Source organism: Xiphophorus couchianus, chromosome 7 (genome assembly GCF_001444195.1).
Source record: "Xiphophorus couchianus chromosome 7, X_couchianus-1.0, whole genome shotgun sequence".
Classification (NCBI taxonomy): domain Eukaryota; kingdom Metazoa; phylum Chordata; class Actinopteri; order Cyprinodontiformes; family Poeciliidae; genus Xiphophorus; species Xiphophorus couchianus.
In genome coordinates this window covers 23,678,155-23,697,654 of record NC_040234.1, presented here as the reverse complement: position 1 = coordinate 23,697,654, position 19,500 = coordinate 23,678,155, and the positions used below count along the sequence as shown (strand labels likewise).

Sequence of the window (19,500 nt, the reverse complement as noted above, 5' to 3'; positions counted from 1 at the left end):
TTCGCCGGTCGTCAACTTCAACGCTTTATCCGACTTTTTCTAAAACATTGGAGAGGACGGTTACGGCAATTAGGTCTCAGAAAATTATGTGATTTATCTCGGGAGGTGATCACGCTTCGCACTGGACCGGGGTCAGTCGCTCCAGAGAATGATCTGCTACATTCTCCTGCTACTCTCCAATTAATGAGAATTAACTCAGTGGGCGTTGTCAATCCCTAAACGCTCCATGTAGCGTGCGTCCGTGTCGGCCATGGTTAAATATAACTATCCACAAAAAAACTGCTATTGTCCTCTTTGTAGCAAAATTGCAGAGCCCCAATAACAAGTCTTCTCACTTCCATAGCATTCATTATTCAGCGATGTTCAGACTTTCTGTGAAACTCGAGGACATTTCCACTCCAGAACGAGTTAGCGCGCGGCGCAGCATGTGGCGGATCTTTGAACCGCCAGACGCAGTCAGCTGTGTGTCTTCCATGGGAAGCCAAGCAGAGGAACACATCAAACACATGTTGAAGAGAGAAATTTAATAATTCTGTTTACAGTGATTTATAACGGCAAGCCAGGCCAGGACTGCAGTCCCATTTGTTAGGCACATGCTTTATACAATCATGCAACAACAGGCTGTGTACAACTGTGACAAAATACCACACCATCTGGCTTCGACTGCTGCCCTGTCTGTTCGGTCCTGGTGCTTTAGATACTTTGATGCGTTGTCCCAGTAGTTGCATCCACAGTAAATACTAAAACTCCATGTACCCGGTCAAAATGAAGGGCTTTCAAAACAACATTTTTACATTTAACATCCCATAAATACTGTGTAGGTTAAAAAAATAACAAATACATGTGTTGCTAAATTGCTACCTTTTTGAAGGACTTTTGGTGGGAAATTTTGAGAATTTATTATTTTTTTAAGTATTAATCTGTCAGAATCTCAAGGTTTTTAGGTCAACCTGACTTACACAATTTGCACATTTGGACCAAATGTTCCCCCAGATCTCGAGGGTTTGAGGACAGCTCTTGCCCATGGCCTTCTGGGCAAACTTGAGAAATATCCTGAACTTTATTTCAGGTTAATCAGTTGCACAACCGGACTGAATGCTAAAACTGAATCAAAGATCTCCTGGTGTAAGATCTTGCGATACTGAGACAGGACACGGCATTTTTCTTGTCAAAGAGGAGATTGTCTAGTGAAACACTGACTGGGTGATGTGATGTGACTCTGCCTGGTAGACTAAGAACACCTGACTACCGTGATACCTGGTAGTCTTGGGGGTTAAGGACCACAGCTGTCTGCAAAAAGCAAAAGTACGACAACACTTGAGACCCCTCCTAAGAAAACCCATAAATGTCTATTTTAGTCATTCAAACACCAAATATATCTGAATATTCATCAATATGCACAGTGGAAACCATCTTGGCACTTCTGCAGGTAGACATCTACAGTCTACCTTATTTCTACTCTTGGGTTTAAACATAATTAGTACCAATAAAAATGAATGGAGCTCCTGGACTGACTGTCTTGCAAACACCAGCCAAACGCCATGAAGCATTGAGCCTGGATGTTACAGCTCTCCAAGCTGCAATTTTCTGTGAATATTTAAGATATGCTCAGTAAAAAAATAAGCAGTTTTGATCCGTAAAAAAAATGAATCTGCCAACACCAAGCCACCAACAGGCAGGTGTCCACTGTATTATGAGAGTTAAAGGAGATGGATTTTAGCTCGAAACCCTGTTGTATGAAAGAGTATTTTATGTCTTGCACCTGATTGGCTGCTCAGAAACAGCTGTCACCAAAGCCCAAATGTTAATCTGGCTGTATTTTGTTTACTTGGTATGAAGAGAAAATGTCATTGCAGTGCTTTGTATCTCGTCTAATAAGATACAACTATTGAGGTTACTGCTAATGACTTAGTTCTAACACTAAATTAAGGTCCCATGACACAGCTTTTATTGTGATAGGATTACATTTGATGATTAAGTCTAGATTTATTTTTCTGTTTGAAAGATTGCATTCCCATGATAAAATGTGTATATTTCTGCAACCACAAAGTCTATCTGAAAACATTTCATGTCCTAGTAAAGGGAAGACTTGAAAGATTTGCAAGGATTGGGAAATATCAGTCTCTGCATTACTGGGAAAAGGTTAACAAAGCTAGTGCACAGTAGAAATGAGACAAAGTTGTTTTTTACAAAACTCTTTTCCTCTGAGAATGATTGTACAGGAACTCCAAAGGTTTTTCAAATTGTACCATTATATGTTAGCATTATCTCTGCATAAATTTATCCAAATTAAATGAAACAGAAGAACAATAGAGAGGTTATGACATATAATACAGAGTTTAGGCAAGGTTTCCAAAATGCCCAATTTGACACATAAAGTGATATTAAAATTTTCTGCTGTACAACAGTATGTACTTAATCTGTAATTCACTAATGTTCACCACATCCAAATCCATTTGTTTACTACGTTGTTTCAGTCTGGCTGCCAGGTGCAAACCAGGACCAAACCGACGACTTCTTCTCCTGCTACTCTCCAATTTTGCCTTTGCTCGGCTCAAGCTGCTGGATTTCCTAAGATAGAAACTTTTTCTAATCAGTTTGAATAATAAACTGTTTGGTACCTGGGATCAACTGGAACGTATGCATGATTGGATTGAGATAACTATTTTTTTGTGAAATAACTTGTGTTGACGTTTTGTGAATTGGCGTACCATAAATAAACTGAATTGAATAAATTGCACTAATTCAACAAGGATATTGCAACTTTTTTATTTTTTTTACTTTATCACTTTTTCTTACACATTTATGTTTTTCATTGGAATTGTATGTGATAAATTCAACAATAAAGGGTTCAAGGATTTACCATGGTGTCAAACACAACACACCTGTCACAGTAACAGGTGTGTACACTATTGAGAAACACAGCAAACCTAAACTGAAATGAGAGTCTATTAAGAAAAATGTAAGCACAACAAAAAAAAATCCCACTGACTCTCCACCTTGAGTGCGAGATGCTCTGAGCCATCTGCCCTGGTTTAGAGCTGTGTTAGTGTTTCTTGTAGAATAATTTGCTTCACTACTACTCAGTTTTTTTTTCCTGCAAAGGTCTTTGAATCCATCATCTGACAAAAATCATTACAAACAGAAAGCTTACACCCTGAGTTTGAGGCGTTAATCTGCTTACGGCAGATTTTTTTGCAAAACGAGGCGAAATGAGGACGTCAAGCAGCGAGGATTAGTTTGTGGTTCTCTCAGGTCTTCACTGCAGCAGAAGAAATTGCTAACACCGCATCCATCTAATCAAAATGAATTACACCCATTAAAAAAGTAGAGAGATGGAAAGGCAGAAATGAAAAGAATTATGTTAAAATTACAATACAATAACAAACACTTTGTGGATTTGGAAGCACAGGAAGTACAGCAGATCAGGACATGGCTGGTCTTACTGACAGACTCGCTGTGGTTTATGAATCAGTGGTACAGTGTGGTGAACTACATCTCTCCTCAGACAGACAGTCAAGTTGTAGTTTGAATGCTCGTAGCCATGGTGACACACAGGCACAAATAACTGGGCTGAATGGCAGAAAGAGATTCTCCTGGGGTTTGATATGACTTCAATAACCACAAAAATGTATTTATTTTGTTGGCACTGGATCATTGACCAACACAAAGTAGCACACAACTGTGAAATGGAAGGCAAATGATACACGATTTTCAAGATTAACTACAAATAAATAAATAAAAACCTGTTTTCACTAAATAAATCCATTCAGCCAGATTCAGTTAACCACTGAAGGAAACGACACAAAAACCTTTGAAGAAGACTTTGAACATAACTTCCTTCTTCACAAAATATAAATAAAAATGGAGTGCTGGCAGATTTCAGCGGTTGTATAATAAAAAACCATGAGCCATTTCTCCGACCAGGGCTAGACTTTCACTCCTTTGGTTGTAATTACCCAGAATTCCCTGCACTATAGTCCACTTCCTGCTTTTCTAGCGGTCCACTCTCTTTATGTGAAAATTCAAAGAACAGATTTTTGTGATTCTACTAAGATTTTATTTACACATTCTTCAAGTGTTTGATTTTAAAAATTAAATTTTTCCATTTTTTAAATTTTATTTAGATGCTTAATATCTCTCAAAACTTCTCTAATGAAAAACAAATGAGCTGGCTTGTAAATCTGATTAATGTGAGGAGACTTCTTTGACAACATGTTCTATCCAGGTTTAATTCTCCACTGGTTTTTCTCCACATACTGTGTGTACTTATGACGTTTAATCACACCAACAACTAAATATGATGAGAGTAAAGGAGCTTGACGGTGGACAGATCTGGCCAGTCATTTCGTGTAATCCAGCAGAATGCAGTGATGTGGTTGAAATTCCATCCATGACTGGATCCCGCTGGCAGCGAGAGGCCGGATGGCAGCTGCCTTATATGAGCTACTTCAAGTAGAAGTGGAGCGACATGTGCAAGCAGGTGTGCTGCCGTATCTGCAGTTATCTGAGTATTTCTGCAGATGACAGGAAGTCTACATTTTCTAGTAGTCAGAGGTGTACAGAGTGAAAATGAATTGTGAGATGACAATCCTCTGTGGGGTTCCTCTGCTGCTGATCACCTAGTCAGACATACAAGCTCACATATTATGAGGTCTTTAGTCCAGCAGATTCTTAAGGCATCAAATTGTCTTCAATGTCCAGACCTCCATTGATCTGATCCTCCTCCTGACTGAAGCTTGTGACCTTCATCACTGACCACACGTCGCTTTTACTGCTGTTTCTGATCTTCACTTTAAATTTCTTTTATAAAGTCTTCTACAATTCACTGTCTCCCTCTCTGCTTGCTCTTTTTCTCTTATGTACCAGTTGCTCCAGCTCAATAGTGAGCCACGGTTTATAAATGGGAACTGTTTTGCTGTTCTGGTGGAGATGCTGTTATCCACACTTTAGTTTCTATAGTTGGGAAAACACTTAGTCACGGTCTCCAGTGGACTGGCCCAGAGGATCACAAAGGAGAATAATGAGAAAATGGTTCAAAGGAAGAAACACCAAATAAGGAGAACTGGATGGACATGATGCATATGTTAGGGAGAAGCAAACCTCTCTGTAGATTTGGATTGAACACATTGTTTATATAAAAGCAGTAAAATCAGATTTTGTATGAAAATAATTATCTCCTCCCCCCGAGTTTTGATATATTTTTGTTCCTTTTCTCCTTTTCATTAATTTGTTTTGTGATTTTTCTTCTTCTTGTTGTTTTACCATAAATGTCAAAGACTAAACAATGTACATAATACATGTGCAAATTTATTGTAATACCAATAAAAATTAAATAGAAAAAAAATGATAGCAATTTTCCCATAATTAATGAAATAATTTTAAACCTGCTTCTCATGTTTACTCAGGCTTTCTATAACTGACGACGGGTGTGTGAAAATTCTGGTTAATCTTTTTTGAGTAGAGCTTTGTCACGGCTTCCTGGTGAATGAGGACGATTAACGAACGCTGAGTGTGCCTTCGCTCTCATTTGCTTGTTGTAACACGTTTGGGAGGCAGCAGCAGGTCTGGAAGGAAGGCCACCCTGAAAGGAAACGGCTGATGAGGTCAACCTGTAAGCTGGCTAAGTCCCGAGCAATAAACGTACCAATCCTTTCAAATCTCACCCTGGTCATTTCTGAAAGCAAACATGATTGACTTGAACTTTACCTGAACAAAACACAACACAGCACGCATTCACTCCACTATTGGTCCACGTTAGGGAGGAATAAAGAGAGAAGAAAGACTTTGAACTGGGTGAATGCATGCGGCTCTTAACATGAGCTCCTAAGCTACAAACACACAACACATGTTTTCAGCAGGGGGTCAAAAAAAAAACTAATCATCACAAACACAATCCACAAGATGCATTTTTCTGATCCTGATCGGGTCAGGCATGATTCGAGAGGATGTGTAAGTCTTTTTCCGAGCTGCAGCTAACAAGCCAAGACTGTCTTGTTTGCCTCATCAGGAAACAAAGCCCAGAGCGTTTTCATTCACGCTGAATGGAAAGCTGAATCCAAGGGCATAATTAAAATATACTCTGCATGATATTACGGCACATGGACAGTTTTTCTGCTTTGCAGCCATTAGCTCCACAGTAAAGCAAAAAAGAATTGAGGAAGCTTATGATAATGAGAACCATACAAACCTAATCTAATTACTGGGGAAATGGTTCCGACATTCAGGGATCCTGGAGGTTTCGGTCAGTTAAATTTAACCCGCAAGATGTTCTTAAAAACCCTCACGCATTTATCCCTAATGACAACAAATGTCCACCTCCCCAAATCAACTGTAAAATGTGACATGCTAACATTTCCTTCCAATTTAAACATGGAAGTCTCTAATAACACATTTAGCTGTAAATATTATTATCATCTTACTTAACTCAACTTCCCTGAGCCGAAAAGAAAGAAAGTAAAATAAGTTTAAATGAGCATAGCCTCGCCCCCCAGGGAGATGGCAGCATGTAGTATTGGTGAGTGTTCAAGTTACATCCATCCTCACTATGTCCTTACTAACAGCCCCTCCTCTGGAGCGAGTAGCAGCAGGAGTGGCTCTCCTTCTGATACATACGGCGTATAATTAATTATACAGGACAGCTCAACTGCTTCATGCCCTGCACCGGACACGAAGCAATCCAGCCAAATTTGACCTGGCTTGGCTGCCGGGGTGAAAAACTCCCACCTGGCTGTACAAGACTGAGCCTGGTAGGTAAATACATAATGTACAAGATAGAGGGAGAGAAAGATGGTGTAGAAAAGGACTGAAAGGTGGAGGCAGAAACAGATAAAAGATGAGAAAAAGAAAGAAAATGAGAGGGACAGATTAAAAAAAGACAGATATAGAAATGAAGAGAGAAGATAGAGATAAAAAAAAACATCTCAGACTTTCCATATTAAGAGGTTTGGAAATGTTTGTCCAGAAGCCAAGCAACATACATTGCAGTGATAACTGTCGTCCACTCTGCAGATAATCACAACTAACTAAATCTGTTCCAGGATTTGTCTAAGTACTTTTACAACTGATAAATATATTTTGTTTGTGTTAATTACTATTTTAAAATTTCCCAAACTGCTACTTAAAGCCTGGGCTGGTTTCTTCATGACTTTAACTATAATTGACAAAGCAACATAAATCACTAATGTTCTCAGAAATGTAGTGTTTTTTTCCCCTGTGTGCTCTGGCAAATGTTTCTATTCTTCATGTGAACCGTCATGTACATACTGATACACCATCTTCAAAACCTGCCTAAAAGTCAAGACTTTTTGTGACTTTTGAGGTTTCTTGATGATTTAATCCACAGACGTTGTGGAATAACAAATAACACCTTGACTAAGTTGGCTTACTACCCTTAATAAGTGATGGGTAATCATTTTCAATAATGTAAGCTCTGATCTGAATGGCTTTGGTTAGAGTAATTTGAAACAATACTGGCATATTTTTCAGCTTGTCAATGCTGAAAAATTGGTTATTAACCAATTATAAAAATCTGCATTTTCTTTTCAGCCAAACTGTTAAGCACACTGTTTCCCACGCCAAAGGAGCTGGTGATAGATACTGAAATGAGAATGTTTTGATTGAAAACTAAAAATCTAATTTGTTTAGGAATTTGTTTTATGAGTTACTCACTGTCTCAAAAGAATCTAATCAGTGTCAAAAAGTTCAGCTGAACTGCTTCGACTTGAAGATATTTTGTTTCTATGCTTTTCGTTTTCTAAGATGTTCAAAAAGCAAATTAAAAAAACATTTTTTTACAACTTTTCCAATTAGAAGAACTTGCTAATCTGAAACTGTGTTTTAAAGATTTTTCTATTCAGTTTAGAATATCCATTCCAAAAAAGTCCAGGCTAATTAAACAACAGAAAAGCAAATGCTAACTTTAGCATCATTAGCAGTTAATGCATTAGCAGCTAATGGTTAGCTGCATTCTCACAGTGCTTACAAATGATCCTCGTCTAGTCTGCTTAAAAAGCTCCCACACATTTTAATGTGTTGATGTTTGAGGTTACAATGTGGCAAAACGTGGAAAAAAGTACAAGCATTTCTTTTGCAGCAGAGTTTCTAAAATGTTTTTTCTCAGATAAACTTATTGTCTTGGCAAGTGTTAGTGGTAAAAGAACAAACATAAAAACACACTTGCCCGGTCATCCAGTTTGTTTTTGACGGGAAAAGAAAAGCTGTAACGTGTTGGGCGGCAGCAGTTAATGGGTAAAGACGTGATCTGTCTGCCAGCCTGAGGAGTTCAGACACTGTCTGAGTCTGCTGCAGGTTTTATGACTACTTCATTTTCCATTAGTTTCTTTTTATTGCTATTCGGAGATGAACAAATGTGAAGGAAGAGACATTTGTGAGCAGTGTGTTGATATTTGGAGCGTCAGGATAGCCAGCCAGTGACAACGGAGGATCGGAGGCGCCTCGGTGTGAGACTCACCGGTACGTGGGAGGTGGGCTTCCCTGGGCCTCGCAGCTGAACACCACCTCCCTGTTGGTCCCCACCGTCTCCACAGGGTACACGATGCTGCCTGGCTGCTTGGTGAATGCGGGACTCTGCAGGACGCCGCTCTCTGTGGGACCACAAGGAAACACAACACGGTTGATCATGAACCTGCGTGGCGGCCTGTTTGCAAAACAGCCAATTAGTCAGTGGCAGTAAGCAGATGATGCTGCCTTAAGTCTCTCAGAGGGCAAAACCACAAGCAGACAAAGCATATCAATTTAAAGTGCCTGTCACGACTCAGAGGCGCACAGGGAAAGGATTTGAAGTGAGACGTGTCTTCAGGACCTATTTAGGTGGTAATAGGATATAGAGTCTAATTTAGGTTGAACAATGGCCTGGAAAGATACAGTCATTAGCCTGTTTTATGTGTCCTTTTCTCTTTTATTGGATTAGATGTTAGGATTATCTGCCCACATGACTTGCATTTATTTTGTTTAACCTCTATGCTGTAAATGACAGTATAAATGATTCCTATGTGGGCTGCTTAACTCAACTCAGACTAAGCCTGAACAAACTGAAAATGAAAAAAAGAAAAGTCTTTCTGCTGAAAAGTTTTGTAACCATTTATTCCAATCAAAAAACCATTGTAAAATTTCAGAATAAAAAAATGCTTCCATTTAATCCAGGTAACTATGACTGAAGAAAAAGAAAAAAGAAAAACTTGTGCGGGCGAAAAGGTTTTTTTTTTTCCTTCAGTGCCCCTTTATGTAACTCAGCCTGTTTTATTCCCTAGTTATACAGAATGAATGTGTGAATATTCAATACAATGTGATTTTAAAACCCAGGTGTTCACCAAACTGATTTTTATGTATTATTGCACCCCTAGGTTAAGTTAAAATATATGAAGAAAAAAGTAAAAAGAACACCTTCAGATTAAGTGAATATGGCGAACATTTAAGGAATCACGTTGTTGCTTGTTTTTAGTTTGATAGAATTGCATCTGTCGCTGCCGCTCAACATCTTTCTTATTCTAACAGAATAATAAAATTAAAGTTTGAAATGCGACAGTAAAGGGAACAGACAGCATGGTCAGCATGGTCTGTGTTTCATTATGAAAATTGAATTAGCTAATGGTGGTCTAAGCTAATATCTTAGACATGTAGTAAAACCCAATTACTGTGTGAACACGGATATCTGCATCTCTGCTTTTGTCTGACCTAACTTGACCACAACCATGGAGTTTTGTATTTTTAAGATGATGTGTATGCGTGTGAGGGGGTGAGCGGGTGTGTGTGTGTGTGTGTGTGTGTGTGTGTGTGTGTGTGTGGAGCGAGGGGCATCCTGCCTGGAGAATACTAAATAACTGTTGGTCCTGCCAACTCTTCCCGGGGGAATTTAACTGGCGCATGCTAAACTAGGCACAAAATGTCACTTCATGATGTCATACTATAATTTGCATATTCATGACCTTCTCACTTTAACTTTTATATTTTGTGATATTGTTTTACTCCTGTTTGTAACTCAATTCATGGTAATGTACACAGCATCTTAATGCAGCCAAAAATGCAGGCATATGTTTGGAAACATATTTAAATACATTGTTTACAAAGATATGTTACCTTTTCTGTTTTTCCTTTGAGAATATTTTTATAGGTCAATTAGGATAATCAAAATTGTTTATTTTGCTAAGATTATTTTCATTGTTTTACTTTCTCCTTTGCCTAATGCCTGGTTTACATGGCAAGATTTTAAAATAATGATTAAAAAATATGATGATAAAAATCATAGATTTAATAGTGTGCAGTGCCTGGTAGTCAGGATATAGCCTCCCAGGAGGCTGGAGAATGTGAGCTGGCTTTGCTGTTGCCTAGCAACATTGCAGATTATTTGACTGATGGAATCTGATGATGTCACAGTGTTATCATGTCATAAGGGACATCATATCCTTGAATATCCTGCATCTGAATCAAACTTGCAGATCTCAAGCAGCAGAACGGACGTTGGTTTTTCCCTATTGGATTTAACTTTGCATTTTTTCGTAGCTTTTCTGATCGATCAGTTGGACAGTCAAAATGTCGTCATCTGATACTGATTCATTAACAGAGCACCAAATTAAACGAATGACCAGAGATGAATTGGTCATCGTGCTTGTGGATTGGTTGCAAAGATTAAAAGAGAGATCTGCGATACTTATTAAGGAGAACACACTGCAGGAGGACTTGGAAAAAGCTAATGAACAAATTGAGCTTCTAAATGAGAACATTGATTCACTCAACAAAGAGCTAAACACATCTATCAAGAAAAACAATGACCTGGAAAATCAGGTGATCCCAAAGTTAAAACAAGAGATAGAGAACCAGAGATCCCACAGGAATCAATTGTGGTCTGAGGTAATAAGCTACCAAGGTAAAGTCAAAGATCTTCAAACCTCTTTGAAAAACCTTGAGAGGGAATCAAAACTGCAAGTTGAGAAGACATTGGATGAAAAAAAACAAGTGATGTTGCAAATTACAGCATTCACAGTCAAGGGTGAAAAGCATGAAAGTGAAGTGGAGAAACTTCAGCACGAATTGTCCAGAAAGAAAAACGACATTGGTATGAAGAACATTGAAATTATGAAAGAGAAGGAAAAGTCCAAAGTTCTTGAGGCCACAATAAAAGCTCTGGAAAAGAAGCTAATGGAGGCAGAGAAGGAAAATAAAAATCTTGTAAAAAATCTTTTAAAAACTCCAAGGGAGGAAGCTATAGAGAAAACTAAGATAGCGTTTGAAGTACTGATGGATAACCAGGCATTAGTCAAGGAAAAGCAGAAGAGCAGGGCATTACAAGAATGTTTGACAAGAAAAGATCGCCAGCTGCATAAACTCCTGGAGGAACAAGGTAAGTGCCCCCCCAGGTTCCCACATCCAAAGAGAGAGGCTGAGGTGGTAAAAAAAAGTGTTGAACCCAAAGCATCTGATTTTAGAGAGCAGAAGAGACCACATACATCTTTCAATTTTCAGACAGAGGCACGAACCAAAAACAGGCCCAAGGATCAAGATCACATTAAAGAAGAAACCGACCAAGAGGCCAGAAAAGTGTCCACCAGTGAGAGAAGAGAATACGAGGATTTGAAGGAATCCACAATTAGCGAAATGGCTAGGGCAAAAAATAATATTGCTGTGGTACGACCTAAAATTGAAAGCAAAACTAACGACATAACTAAACGACGAATTGAATATCTACCATTTATTAATTCATCAACCCACCAGCCACCCAAAACAAAATCGGTTCAAAATCAAAGAACTTTGCGCCTGAGTGAAGGCAAGTTATTGCCAGATTTTAAAGACCTCCTGACAACACCAGGAAAGATAAAGCTGCTAAAGCCAACACCCCCTCAACAAAGGAAGCCTGAAATGCCACAATTTACACCAGCAGGCAGGAACCTCAGGGAAAACAGAGGTGAGAAAAAATAGCAAAAATGGTCGCCTAAAGAAGTGATTAGTTTAATTGGTCTTTTTCAAATTTACCTTTGTCTCTCACTGTTGGAGAAACTCTTTAAATGGACACCGTCTTTAAACTCAATACATAGGTTTTCTCCGGGTGCTCCGGTTTTTCTTATCTTAGGGGAAAAAAGTGATTAGGCTAATTGGTGTCTTTTTAATTTACCTTGGTTTCTCGCTCACTGACTGTTAGAGATACAAAGAATATGAACTTATTAACTTATGCGATCTGAAGCGGAAGGAGATGGATGGATGGACAGTTCGTAAACGCCTCTTGTATTAACTAATAATGTTTGCTTCGACTTATTTATTCTTGCAGTTTGGTCATAACCATAATTTTCTTTTAATCTAATCAACTTTAGATTAACTCATTAATTAATAACTTGCATCCCTACCTGTACTGAACATTGTGTTTCTTTCTACCATACACTCTTTAAATGGGATGCATAGGTTTTCTCCGGGTACTCCGGTTTTCCTACCATTCTGGAGGAAAAACTCGAATGGTAGCCTAAAGAAGTGATCAGTTTAATTGGTGTCTTTTAAATTTACCTTTGTCTCTCACTCACTGACTGTTGGAGACATACTTTATGGACACACTCCTTAAACTCAATACATAGGTTTTCTCCGGGTACTCCGGTTTTTCCTATCTTTGGGGAAAAAAGTGATTAGGTTAATTTTTCTCTTAATTTTACCTCTGTGTCTCACTCACTGACTGTTAGAGATACAAAGAATATGAACTTATCTAGTTCAGATTCTTAATGGTGACAATCTAAAGGTAGAAGCGAAGCTGAAAACGGAAGCAGCAAAACAGCAGTTTTGCCCACCTGTCAGGCATGGCGAATACTTTTCGACTTGACGCTTTAAAGCTGAAGCTGAATGTAGAAACAAAACTGAAGCTACAGGATTTCTTCAACTCCTTTAATCAGTTTATTTTCAAACTACTTGTTGGATATTTTTCTGTTCCAGACGACTCAGAAAGTCTTGGATGTTTTATTTTTTTTTTTTAGCTTGAAGAACTACAAAAAATGAATTTATTATTATTATTTGCAATCAGTTCCCTTTAATATTATTTTTAATTTTGCAAAACAGTCAATTTCTACAAAAACTGTCTAAAGTTATATAATGAGAAAACAAATAATTTGTTGCAGCTTTAAAGAGATACCAGCTGACTTGGTGTCTGTAAACTAGAGGTGGGCGACATGAAATTTTATTGTGATATTTTGTACTATCATGGAGCCTTGACGAAAATTCAAACTGGGAGACTCGACCAGCTTCACCACATCATCTAATCACTACGCCCGACCGCAGCCAATCCGGACCGGAGCTTCACGCCGCTCCAGCCAATCGTCGTCCAAAGACACCTTCAAAAGCCGAAGCTACCCTGGGGTCTTCCTGCTCGTCAGCCGTGCTTCGAACCTACGTGAACGCTTCTCCTACCTCTCCGACATTCAGTCAACAAATTTCAGCTGCCTTCCGTCCGCCCAGATCCAGGGAGTATCCTTCACCGACCGGCTGCGCTCCTGTCGACTCCCCGCTACTCCTCACCAATCTAACCGCCCTCATCACGCCTTCCTTCGGCCTCCATCGGCGACGACGAGCCGGAATTTTCCGTCCTCCCCTCGTTGACGTCGCAGTCCTCAGCTATCTGCCCGGTTCCCCGCTCCGGCTCACCATAGGCTGCTGCGGCTCATTGGCGCTATCCCCCGCAGCAAGCGCTGGTTGTCTCCACGATCCGCCGTGGCTGCACCGACGCACGTCGGCTCTTCCTGCTCGTCCCACCATGGACTCGATCCGTTGCCCGATCGTCTCTCCCAGTTCACCTCCGAGAGGACGTCGCATCAGACCGCTACGCTCACCTCCACCTATCTCGGCTCGCAGCTGGCTTGTCAGCCTCATCAACCCGCAGCTTCATTTGCGCCCATCGGGCGTCGTCTAGGTAAGACGTACCTGCTCCTGACTCGTTCATTCTCCCTTCGCTTTACGTCTCTGCCTTTAACTCATGTTTACCACGCCTCCTATCGCCGGTCAGTCTTGGCATTTCCAGGGTCGCGACTAGCTCGTTCCGTTAGTTCCCCGCTCAGGCCGCCGTAGCCCTCTCTGCCCTCTGTTGCTAAGATCGCTCCAAATTCTGTCAGTAGTTCCAGTTTGCATTTCAGCTCATTCTGGCCTCCGCCCCAGCTACCGCTGGTTTCCTAATCTCAGCACCATTTTCTTAAAGCTTTTCATGACTAGTAGAGGGGATCCGCCTAAAGTTCCATATAAAACGCACCTGAAAACAAACGGAGTTATGGGCAATCTTTTATTTACAATTCCTCTTTTCTGGTAAAAAAAAAAAAAAAGCCGTGCTGCCCACCCAACTGCCCCCCTTCTACTCCAGATCCATTCAAGCAGCCCATCCACACAGACGGCAGAGCGTCCGAGCGCTGCAGCTCCAAAATGGTGCAGTCATCAGGTGTCTGAAAGAGAAAATACCTTAACTATGGACCCAGCAGGTAGATTACCCGAGAGCAGAGACACAGCCTACCTAGATCGGCGCTTATCATCTGGTGAACCAGGTGGAAACGTAACAATGCTGCAGGAAAACACGAATGGCTTCATTAGTAGGTCCAGCATCCACAACAACCGCAATCCCAGCCATTGACCGTAGATGGCTTGACGATCTCAGTTGAGCAATCAGGAACACAAGCCACTCAGGCAGCCGACATACACGGGGAGAACCAGTCACGCACACACACCTTAGCAGCTCCATCAATCACAGGGCCGATCCTGGTTCACAAAGCCGGGAGGATGGTTCTCCTTCCCCCTCAGTCGGGCCAATGTCGCACCCTGAGTAGTCTGATCATCAGAAGCCGCTCGTAGGCTCTCTAATTTTGCAGCTTCATTGCAGCCAGCAGACCGGATCTCATCTGCGTACTTTCCAGTCGTCAATCTTAACCTCCACCCTCGAACAGTCAGCTTCACCTGCACAGCGATCCGAACTTCACGAGTCCTTTTTCAAGTGATTCATAGTTCACAACGCCGCTCGCTCTGACAGCTTTCTTTCCTCGTCATCCATTGGTTCCGACCCATATCAAGGAGGCATACACACAGTTAGTACGCAGACATGCGCGCTAGGTGGTCAGCGTCATCTGTACAGCCGTCAGTTCGATACACGCGACGGAATAAAACCAGCCAGCGTTCTTCTGGTAAATGGATGGTCAGTAATTACCGCAGGAGCTAGTCGTAGCCGACCACAAAGCTCGCTCGTATAAAACAAGCCTCCCGTTCTCCGATAATCCGACTGCTTACCACCAAGCCAGACCGTCGCTGGCAATACGGCTTACGAAGATCTAACTTCCCTGTTATGTGGCCGATTACCTAAAAGCGTTTCGGTAATCCCCTTCTGTCGGTCGCTACCACCCGTTGGAGCAGGACGTATGGCGATCCTCATTGGCAGGAAACTAAACTCCGGCCCGACGTCGACTCTCGGTCTCGTGTACGTGCTGTAGTCTACCGCGCAGTAGGAATCCTGACTTATTCTACCCTTTTCCTTGCGTTCTCTAAAGAGCTTTTGGGGGGGATTTACAGGCCCCTATTATTTAGCGATCCAACTTCGTCTCATTGCCCCCAGCATAAGATAAAAACACTCCAGGATTTCGAGAATTACATCCATGCATTCATCCGTAGTTGCATTAATTAATTAATTAGTTAAGCAGGATTCATGTATCTGTACAACTTAATCATATTACAGCAGATCACAGGCAGCCAGTCTGCCCCTCCAGGTCCAGTTATAACTCCCACATCTGCCTCCGTGCAAAGCATTCCTACAGCTTCCCTTCTTCAGTTCTTTCCTACATCCGCAGTCTGCTCGCTGGAAGCAACTTTCACACTAAGCTTTAGCAACCTAGCACATCATCTAGTCTAGTCTAGTCGAACCCCGCTGTGAATTCCTTCTCAAGGGATTTCTAAGCATAGCTCCTCTAATCCTGATAGCTGGAAACCCATCTCATTCCCATCACTTGGGAATCTCATCACTGCACACCAATTCGGTGCCTTCGTCCGCTACATCAGAGCTCCACTCATGCGCTTTCCTCCTAGCTTTCTATGGATTTCTGATACGGAGTGAGTTCACATTTGCATCTAAAGTATTCAATCTGTTAGAGACTATCTAACTCCAATACTAAATTCTTCCCTGACCACTACAACCGCTGCCTGGTTCATCTGCCACCTCAGACTGATCTCAGCTGAGATCTTCCCTTTTGCCACTTCTCAGGCCATTCTTTTAGAATAGGCGTTGCCACATCGCCATCGTCAGGCGTCCCTTCAGCTTCTCTCCTTCAGCTCGGCCGCTGGTCATCCCTGGCCTTCTCATCCTATATCCTACCAAATCTTTCAGCTGTGCTCGAAGCTCCACGTGCAATGTCTGCAGGTGAGCATCTCTCCAAATAACTGGTGGTGGAGCCCTAGTCACCGTAAATAGCTACTAAATGGTGAAATTCTTCTTTTTGTTCATTGGTCCCACAGTGACACTTAGTGGTTGATTTGTGCTTTATTTTGAAGAGCGGTAGATTTCTTCTTTGCGTATTTTGTGTTAGGCACTTCCTGTTTCGCTAACCACACAGAGTCAGCGTTAGAGCCTGAAGAAAAAGAAAAGAAAATTTGTAAAATAGCGCTCTTGGAAAGCAGAATGAGGTAGGAATGTGCGCAATTGTGTTTAGTGAACATTTATGTTTATTTATACATTATGTATCCTTTATTTATGCTACAGTTTTCACGGTGTCTGACAAGAAAGGTCAAGATTAAACTGCACCCGTTCGGAACTCCCTGCGTCTGGCTGTCCATTCCGAGAGGCCGCTACAGTCACCTCTAACATTTATTTCACACCTAGGGAAGCTAGCAGGGCCTAACAGGCCCTCAGCCCTGCCGGCTTGGCCTCGCAGTCCATCACGCTGCTTCGCCATCAGTCCCGCCAGCATGCGGGCCCTATCGCCTATCAGTCTCGTCAGACTGCAGGCCCCGACTGACGCCTATCAGTCTCGTCAGACTGCAGGCCCCAACCGACGTGGTGCGCCTATCAGTCATCCGACTGCAGGCCAGCCAGGCCTCGGCCCGGCTCCCTCTTTTGGGGGGAAACTATCCCGAGCTCGCCGAGCAGACCGCCTGCTCACGGCGATCCTCGGCTCACGGTCTTCTGCCGGGTCCGAGCGCCAAAGAAATTGTACCATTAAATCTTTTTAACTGCTGTTTTCTTCACCGTGTGAGTCTCTCCATATTGAAATCATAGCACTGAAAATTAGGATTCAAAAACTATTTGTTTGGTAACTGTTCGACTGTGACTGCATGGCACAGCATTCATAGTGCCACAAATATTGTTGGTGAAAAACATTAGCATTTGAAACAGGCTTCCTTCAGGACACCACTTACTTAAAGAAAAGTGATTTATTTCACTAACCGTGTTTAATAATTTTTTGAATTTACTGATATTTAAACACAAAGAACATGATAAAAATCATAAAATACTGTCAGTTTTGTATGGAAGCCCATTTCCGCAGCTCTGTTAAAAAAATAAAATAAATTATCTCATTTAATGAGATACCATCTCATTATTACTCCAACTGTAGCCATCTCGCTTTGTTCCCTCAAACCGTTTAGTCTTCTTTACTTGGCGCAGGTCATCTTGTTGCTTCCTCCACTTCCGCACCATTCATTCGTTCATGTTAAATTCTCTCGCTGCTGCTCTATTCCCGTGTTCTACTGCGTGACTGATTGCCTTGAGTTTAAACTGCTCGTAAGTGTGTCTTCTTCTTCTACGGGGGAATATTAAGTCTGCAGCTGCTTACCGTAGTTGTGAGACCTGTTGTGGCTCAATATTGATCCATATATAAGGCGCACTGTTGGCTTTTGAGAAAATTGAAGGTTTTTTTTTAGGTGCGCCTTATAGTGCGGAAAATACGGTACATGTTTTTTTCTTTCTAAACGAGCCTGGTTCTTGTAGGCAAATAGCCTATTTTTTCTGGACTTTGCTTCCTCATTTTTCTTTCAAGTTTCTTTGTTCAGGCCCACAATACAGTTAGCATAGCACACAGGGAGAATGTTTTGGAACTGCTCCACATTGAAAAAAGAATAAAAGTGCAAATTTTCAAGTTGTTACTATTCAGCAATCAAAGGTGGAGGATTAAAGACCAACTGTAGTTACTATGTTACAACTGGATCAAGGAAGATACAAGTCAAAGCTGCTAAACTGCAAACAGAACTTATGCCTCAGATTTACTTTTTTGTACTCTCTATTTATTAAAATAATAATAATCTAGTCTTCAGCAAGGAGAGCTTCTGCACTGACACATAAATCACTCCTTTCAGCTAATGTATGGGGCAAATCCAAAACACGACAACTTGAGTGGTGAAATAAAAGCGTCTTTTATTCCATTTAAAAAAAAAATCATCTACATGCCACAGCATAAGAGACTTGAAACTTTTTTTTGGGGAGGATTTGCATTCATGGGTTTTTGACAGCAGAAATTACATACAATTATAGAATCTCTAGAGCAGGTTTCACATCTGAAAAGGGCTCCACTCCTATACCAATGTATGCATATGAAAATATATGCGTCATCAGGAAGGAAAATATGAGAGGCTCAGATGTGGCTGTGAATTTTAAATGTTCAAAAAAACCCAACAGATTTAAATCAACAGCCTCCATCAGACTGCGCCTCCATTTGCATCGCACAGTAACTCACATTGGTGCTTTAACACACTCAGTTCCCTCTTGATTCAGAATGCAAACCGTTACCCAACTTGCACGAGGAAATAAAGAAATTTGAGTTACACCTGACAGAAAATGAGAATATTACAAATGAACTTGTCAAGAATCATAACTCTGCCAGTGAGATGGTGGTCCTGCCCATTAAGGGGCTTCTTGACAGGTTTAAAGGAGCTGCGTGGGGTGGAATACCGACGTGACAGATTGGGATTCAGAATGGCCAAGCATGGAGAAGCACTGTGTATTTTTGAGCAGTTCCAGTGGAATCAAGAGATTTGCCTTTTCCTTAATGACACGGGACAAAGATTAAGTCTCAAAGCCAAGCAGAAGATGAAAAGCGACTGCTGGTCTGATCGAGCAGCGGATAATGAGCTCTGCAGCATTCACACAGGCTGCGTCACCATCCCAAAGTACGAGACCTAAAGCCAGATGATATGACATTAATATATTATTAGGAAGGCAAGGATGCATTTTGTCCTTCCAACCTCCTTATTGAGTCTCCTTGCGTGTCCAAGTGGAGCAGAAAGTGGCCTGGCGGAGCCTTCCTCATGACCACAAACTTCTCTCTAACAAGCCTCAGCATTGAGAGGTGGAAGTGCACTTATAAGCCCCTCAAATTTAAACTGGATGCAATTAGTGCTAATCCTACAGCTGCGAATACTTCACGTCAAAGATAGATTTGGAAGTTCAAACGGGGTGAGATGGAGGTGGCAGAGGGCTTCACCGTGAAATCAGGAACACCAGCTGAAGCTCTGTACGAAGCAAAGCGAAGAACAAGGGGCTGCTTTTTACCAGGACAG

At 41.3% G+C, this 19,500-nt stretch overlaps 1 protein-coding gene and 1 long non-coding RNA gene across 3 annotated transcripts in view; both read right to left on the bottom strand.

The window, feature by feature from the left end:
- The window catches only part of cntn4 (contactin 4), a 227,757-nt gene that overhangs the window by 133,634 nt on the left and 74,623 nt on the right, over positions 1–19,500 (bottom strand). For both annotated transcript variants that reach the window (XM_028023527.1, XM_028023528.1), the window contains exon 3: positions 8,474–8,606. In XM_028023527.1, coding sequence (XP_027879328.1) covers positions 8,474–8,606 — 133 coding nt within the window. The remainder of the gene's footprint in view (positions 1–8,473; positions 8,607–19,500) is intronic.
- On the bottom strand, positions 14,247–14,709 carry LOC114148324 (uncharacterized). The gene is made up of 2 exons (XR_003596248.1): positions 14,486–14,709; positions 14,247–14,417 (listed from the first exon to the last, which is right to left on the bottom strand). It is a non-coding gene; the product is annotated as an uncharacterized LOC114148324 (long non-coding RNA).